The 6,341-nt window shown below is 38.1% G+C and overlaps 1 protein-coding gene across 1 annotated transcript in view; it reads right to left on the bottom strand.

The window, feature by feature from the left end:
- Wdr44 (WD repeat domain 44) overlaps positions 1-6,341 on the bottom strand; it is a 101,436-nt gene that overhangs the window by 13,018 nt on the left and 82,077 nt on the right. Inside the window, exon 14 of the mRNA XM_008843864.2 lies at positions 1,584-1,706. Within this exon, the coding sequence (XP_008842086.1) occupies positions 1,584-1,706 (123 nt within the window). The remainder of the gene's footprint in view (positions 1-1,583; positions 1,707-6,341) is intronic.

Here is a 6,341-nt window from a genome sequence, read left to right as displayed (position 1 = left end):
TATATATATATATATGGCCAAAGTCTCACAATACTGCCCAGGTTACCCTGGAATTTATAATGTAGTCCAGGTGGGCCTCAAATTCAGAATCATCCCGCTTGAGCCTCCTTAGTGCCAGAATTACGGGCATGTACCATCACACCTGGTGAAATACTTGGTTTCTATGGATAAGAAATAAAGGAATTTTCATTGGATATGAGTACAGAAGATTAAGAATGTATCCAGGCTCAGTGACACACATATTGCTCCAACTACAGAAGAGGCTGAGGCAGGAGGATCACTTGAGTTCTGATGTTTGATGAAACCTAGGGTAAAACAGGGGGACCTTATCTCAAAAACAATAAGCAAGAAACAAGTAACAAAAATATTAACAGGGCCTAGAGAGATGGCTCATTGGGTAAAATGCTCGCCACATAAGCATCAAGACTTAAGGTCAGATCCCCAGCACTGACATAAATGTTGGGCATGGTGGCACAAGTCTGTAACACCAGTGCTGGGGTGGAGGGAGTGAGGTGGATTCTGGGAGGCTTGTTGGTGAGGCAGTCTAGCCCAAACAGTGAGTTCCAAGTTTAGTGAGAGACTCTGTCTTTAAAAATAACGTGGAAACGAATAGAGGAAAACACCCAATGTTGACCTCTGGCCTCCACAGGTGGACACATGAGCAAGTGTACAAACATGGGGGGCAAAGGAGGGCGAGAGGAAGACAGAGGAAGGGAGAGGATGAAAATGAATAAGATCAACAATATTTCAAGACACTAATTATGAATTCAGGATATCATATAATGGAACTTGATTATTGCCCATTTCAGTCTTTTTTACTGTCTCCCTTCCTTAATCCTTCACAATTCTCAACTATATATTCCCTTTATCATTTCACTCCTGCTGTTTATCCTTTTTGATTTTTGAGACAATAATGTAGCTCAGCTGGCCTTAGCTTCAAGAGTGCTGAGATTACAGACATGTACTGCCATGCCCAGCTGCTGTTTCTTTTATTTAATAGTATACTTTATTTATACTCCATGTGTTACTAAGGATTTGGGATGATGTTTTACCACTATATTTAGAATATAGCATCACCATTTATAATGCAAATTACCAGAATATTTTTCTACTATGTATGTACGAATTGACTATCTATCTATCTATCTATCTATCTATCTATCTATCTATCTATCTATCTATCTATATGTGTGTGTGTGTGTATGTATGTGTGTATGTATATATGTATATACTGGCTGAGTCTCATGTATCCCACGTTGATCTCAAACTCAATATGTAACAAAGAATGACCTTGAACTTGTAATCCTTCTTTCTCCATCTTTCCAGTCATGGGAATACAGGTATGCCTCACCACAGTTTTTGTAGCGCTAGTGACTGAACCACCTGCATGCTAGGCAAATACTCAACCAACTGAGCTACAGCCTCAGTCCCCTTTCCTGTTTTTAAGCAAAATGGAGCATTAATTTAAATTGTTCTTAAGTATGTGGCTATTATTTTTTCTTATACTTCTAACTGCTCTCCAGAGAAACCAACTTCCCTCATCTTCCTTTTAGAATGACAAAAGTATATAAATGATTACTTACTCTTGGATGGAAAGCAATAGCAGTGACAAAATCAATATGTTGAAAACAGCAAAGGCATTCTCTTCTAGAAATGTGCCATAACCGGACTGTTTTATCCATAGAAGAAGAAAGCAGAAAGTAGTTCTATGGAAAAAAAGGGTATCAGTTACTTCATTACAGTATACATAAAATACTACTTAAACAGTAAAAAGGAAATCAGATTCAGGACTCCCCACTGAAACCAAAACTCCCAGATGTTCAGGTACTGTATAAAAAGTGGGTAGTTTAGTTTTCAGTTTTATATACTATATCATTGTTATATGCAACATCAGAAAGAATAAAAGATTATTCCAATTCACTTAAAAATTTAATTTTTTCCTCAAACTACTATTTAGTATATTGCAGTGACTCTAAGGCCTTTTCACATCACCTATTGATAAATTAGTATGAATCTTACTATGTATGATAGGAAATATATCAGGCACTAACAGAGAATTAATTACCTTAGGTATTATAACCTGCACATACTGAAACTTACATATGAGCATGTGGTATCTATTTAAAAATATTTTCTAATTTAATTTTATAAGTATATTGCTTGCATGCATGTAAGTGCACCTGTGTTATGCAATGCCCATGGAGGTCAGAAGAAGGAATCAGATACTCTGGAACTGGAGTTACAGTTGTTAGATGCCATGTGGGTGCTGGGAACTGAACCTGAATATTCTGTAAGAGCAGCCAGTGCGCTTAATTGCAGAGCCATCTCTCCAGACCCTTTATTTATTATTTTTGTCTTATGTGTATGAGAGTATTGCCTAAACGTATATAAGTGCACCCATGTTGTGCAATGCCACAGAGGTCAGAAGAGGGTGTTGATCCCCTAGAACTGGAGTTATGGATGGTTGTTAGCTCCCATGTGGGTTTTGGGAACCAAATCTGAGTCCTCTGCAAGAGAAGCTGATGCTCTTAGTTGCTGAGCCAACTCTCCAGCCCCCCCCCCCACAATTTATTAATTTGATTGTCATTCCAGTTAATTTTTGCACTAATAACAGTGGTGAATTCTAAATTACATGGATCCTAAATTGTCACTTTTTTTTGTCTTTTTGAGACAGGGTCTCCCTGTAGCCCCAGATGGCCTGGAACTGGCAGTGTAGACCAGGCTGGCCTTGAATTCACACAGATCCACCTGCCTCTGCCTCCTGAGTGCTGGGATTAAAGGCGTGCACCACCACACCTGGTCTCTAAATTGCTACTTAGTGTCTTCAAAAAGATTATTCTGTAATGAAATATTGAAATGAGAAGTTATGTTCCTATCATACTCTAGGCAAGAAAATCAGACAATAGAAATTGTCAGAATACATCATAGAATACGTCATAGAACTTAAAAGGTAGCATAAATTATTTAGGTACTGTATTGGCCCAATTATCCTGGAACCAAATGTCTATCTATCAAAAGCTTCCAGCAGACAGAAACTTTGTAACTTCTAAAAACAATCTATATATAAGGAAGAAATATATATATTATACTGAAGGGAAAAACTCAGTGGTGATCCTTGTACTTTTTAAGTGCCTAAAGATGACAAATCAAGATAATAATAACATTTATTGAGTACATCCAACTTGCTAAGCTTTGTTCTAGCACTTTTCAGCAACTCTGTAAGGTAGGTATATTATTTATCCTCATTGATAAATGATAACAACAAGGCACACAGAGATTAAATAACTTGCCTAAGAAAACACAGCTCTTCAGTGGTAGGCCAGGGTTCAAGCTCAGGTCTGGCTAAAGGTTTAGGCTCTAGCCATTTTTGCAAAGTGAAGAAAAGCACCAAGATTCTTTGCCATTTGCTTAAAGTAATTAAGAATCTTTAATCTATATCTGTAAAAAACTAATTGCAAGTCAAGTGTGGCAGCTCATAGATATAATCTCAGGACTTGGAATGTGGAGGCAGGAGGTCATCCTTATATACAAAGTTTGAGGCCAGCCTGCACTACATGAGATTCTGTCTTCCAAGAAACAAACAAAAGACTAAGTGCAAATATTGATTTGGCTGTAAAAATGCAATGAGCTATTCTTAAAAATACATTTTAATTAGCACACCTATTTTAAAATAAATATTGTACTCTAGGATTAAAATATAGAATTTTGGGGCTGGAGACATGGCTCAGTAGTTAAGAGCACTGGCTGCTCTTGCAGAGAACCTGAGTTTGGTTCTCAGCACCCACATGGTGACTATCAACTGTCCATCACCCACATGGCAGCTCTACTTCTAAGGGATTTTCGCCTTCTTCTTACCTCCATGGGCACTGCACAGATGGGTGCACTTACATACATGCAGGCAAAACACTCATATACAGAAAATAGAAATAAAAAATTAATTAAATATGGAATTTTAGTGGCAGATGTGGTGGCTCACAACTATAATCTCAGCATTTGGGGATGCCAAGGCATGAAGATTCTGAGTTTGAAGCTACTGGGTGAGATCCTGTTTCAAAAAAGAAAAAAAAAGGAGAGTTAGGGTGTTACAGCTCAGTGTTTGTAAAGCACTTATTAGGCCCTAGGACTGATACTTGGCATTAGAAAATAAAAGGAGGAAAAAGGAAAAAAAAAAGAAATCTGGAAGACCTATAATAGTCTTTGGGACACATCTAATAATTATTTTCACTTTTAAGGATACCCAGTTCCAAAAAAGCTTTAAAGAGCATATGAAGTATGAAAGATAATTTTTTGTTGATTAATTTAACATTAAACCTATGACCTAATGCTCTTCAAAATGGCTTTATTCAGAACTGGGCTGGGGGTATGTCTTAGTGGCAGAGTGTATGTTAGCAGGCATAAGGCCTTGGATTACATCCTCAGCACCAAAACCAACCACACAAAAATCTCAAGAAAACAACATTTGACTTCATTCAGTTCTTGCTTTAAGTGAATGTGCTAAAAACACATTAAATTTTATTCTACCACGTCAAGAGATTTTTAATTCAATTTTTTTTGGTCTTTTTGAGGCAGTTGGCCTGGAACTGGATATGTAGATCAGGCTGGCCTCAACCTTAGAGATCCAGATCTGACTGCCTCAGCCTCTCAAGTGCTGGGATTAAAGGCGTGCACCACCATGCCCAGCTCAATTAATTCTTATGAAAGTAAGTTCTTAAACTAAGCACTGATCTTTAGAGTCACAGAAATTATATTCACACTCAAGTTCTGTACATAGGTAGGTTTATAATCCTTAGATGGAGCACTGCCTAGTCTTCTACCTAGGAATGTAAACAGGTAACAGCTACATAAAAATGAAAGTTTATAAAAAAGACCATAAGACAGCCGAAAGAGTAATTTAGTGAAACAAGTTAATATTCACTTTTGTTGTCAAGGAAGGCTTTATGAAGGTCCAGGGACTTAAGAAATATACGAAATGATGAACACATCTTGGTCAGGTGGAGAAGAAAGAGAAAGTCTCTATTTGCAGACTAGAACAGCAGATTTCAGCTCCTCCTCCAGCTGAGGGTAGGAGCTCAGAAAGTGATAAGCACTTAAAGGAGCATTCTTGTATGAGAAAGATTCCCATTAAAAAAACATCTAGCCAGGCATGGTGGTGCATACCTTTAATCTCAGTACTTGGGAGGAAGAGGCAGGTGGATCTGTTAGTTCAAGGCCAGCCTGGTCTACATAGTGAGTTCCAGGCCAGTTGGGGCTATAGGGAGACCCTGCCTCAAAAAGACCAAAAAAAATCTAGACCAGTACTTCTCAAACTGAAGAAAAGTTTGTGTTAATTTTCAGTATTTCTTGAATGAGAACTACTGAAATACAGGAAACAATCACTAGAAAAATGAAACGAAAATAAAAGGCATATAAAATGCAAGGCCCACTCTCATTATACAACAGGAAACAAGGTTTTTAAAAGATTTCAATCTACAGGTATAAAAAGGACTTTAGACATAGCTGAGTTGGTAAAGTTTTTACCATGCAAGCATGAAGACCTGAATTCAATCCACAGAATCTACATTTAAAAAGTCAGGCCTGGTGTAACAATGCTTGTAATCCCAGCACTAGGGAGGTACAGACAGGCAGATCCGTGGGGCTCATAGCCAGTTAGACTAGCTTACTGGACAGGTTCCAGATCAGTGAGAGACCCTGTCTCAAAACACAAGGTACAGAAGCTTTTTAGTGTAGCGAGTTCCCATTTGTCAATTGTTGACCTTAATTCCTGAGTGACTGATATCCAATTTAGAAAGTCCTTTCCTGCTGCATCTGTATCTTGTATGGTATATATTCTTCTAGCAGCTTCAGCATTGCAGTCTTCACATTGAGATCTCTGATCTATTTGGAGTTGACTTTTGTGGATGGACGCACACTGAAGGACATTTGAGGATACAAATCAGACTGTATAGGCCATAATGTCTGTGTGTGTGTGTGTGTGTGTGTGTGCGTGCGCGCGCATGCACACGTGTGTGTGTGTGTGTGAGATAGAAAGAGAGAAAGAGAGCGAGAGAGTGACCAAGAACAGTAAATTGGGCAGGGGGGTATTTGGTGGGGAGAGTGTGGATAGAGGAAGGGATTTAAATATCACCAAACTCTACTGTATGAAAATCACAAAAATTCAAGAAAAAAAACTTAAAGTAAAAAATAAATGAACAAAAATTTTAAAAGAAAATGTTCATGATTTAAAAAAAATCAACAATAGGCTGGACACTGGTGTCCAGTCTATAAAGAGGAGGGTCAACACGGAGGAATCATTTCCTCCATGCTTCCAAGAGAAGCCAACAATGGTCGAGCAGGACCTTTGA

The sequence above is a fragment of the Nannospalax galili genome, unplaced genomic scaffold (genome assembly GCF_000622305.1).
Source record: "Nannospalax galili isolate Female #2095 unplaced genomic scaffold, S.galili_v1.0 scaffold311, whole genome shotgun sequence".
Taxonomy (NCBI): Eukaryota; Metazoa; Chordata; class Mammalia; order Rodentia; family Spalacidae; genus Nannospalax; species Nannospalax galili.
Note: the sequence above shows the minus strand (reverse complement) of the source record. Positions and strands in the feature narration are given on the sequence as shown.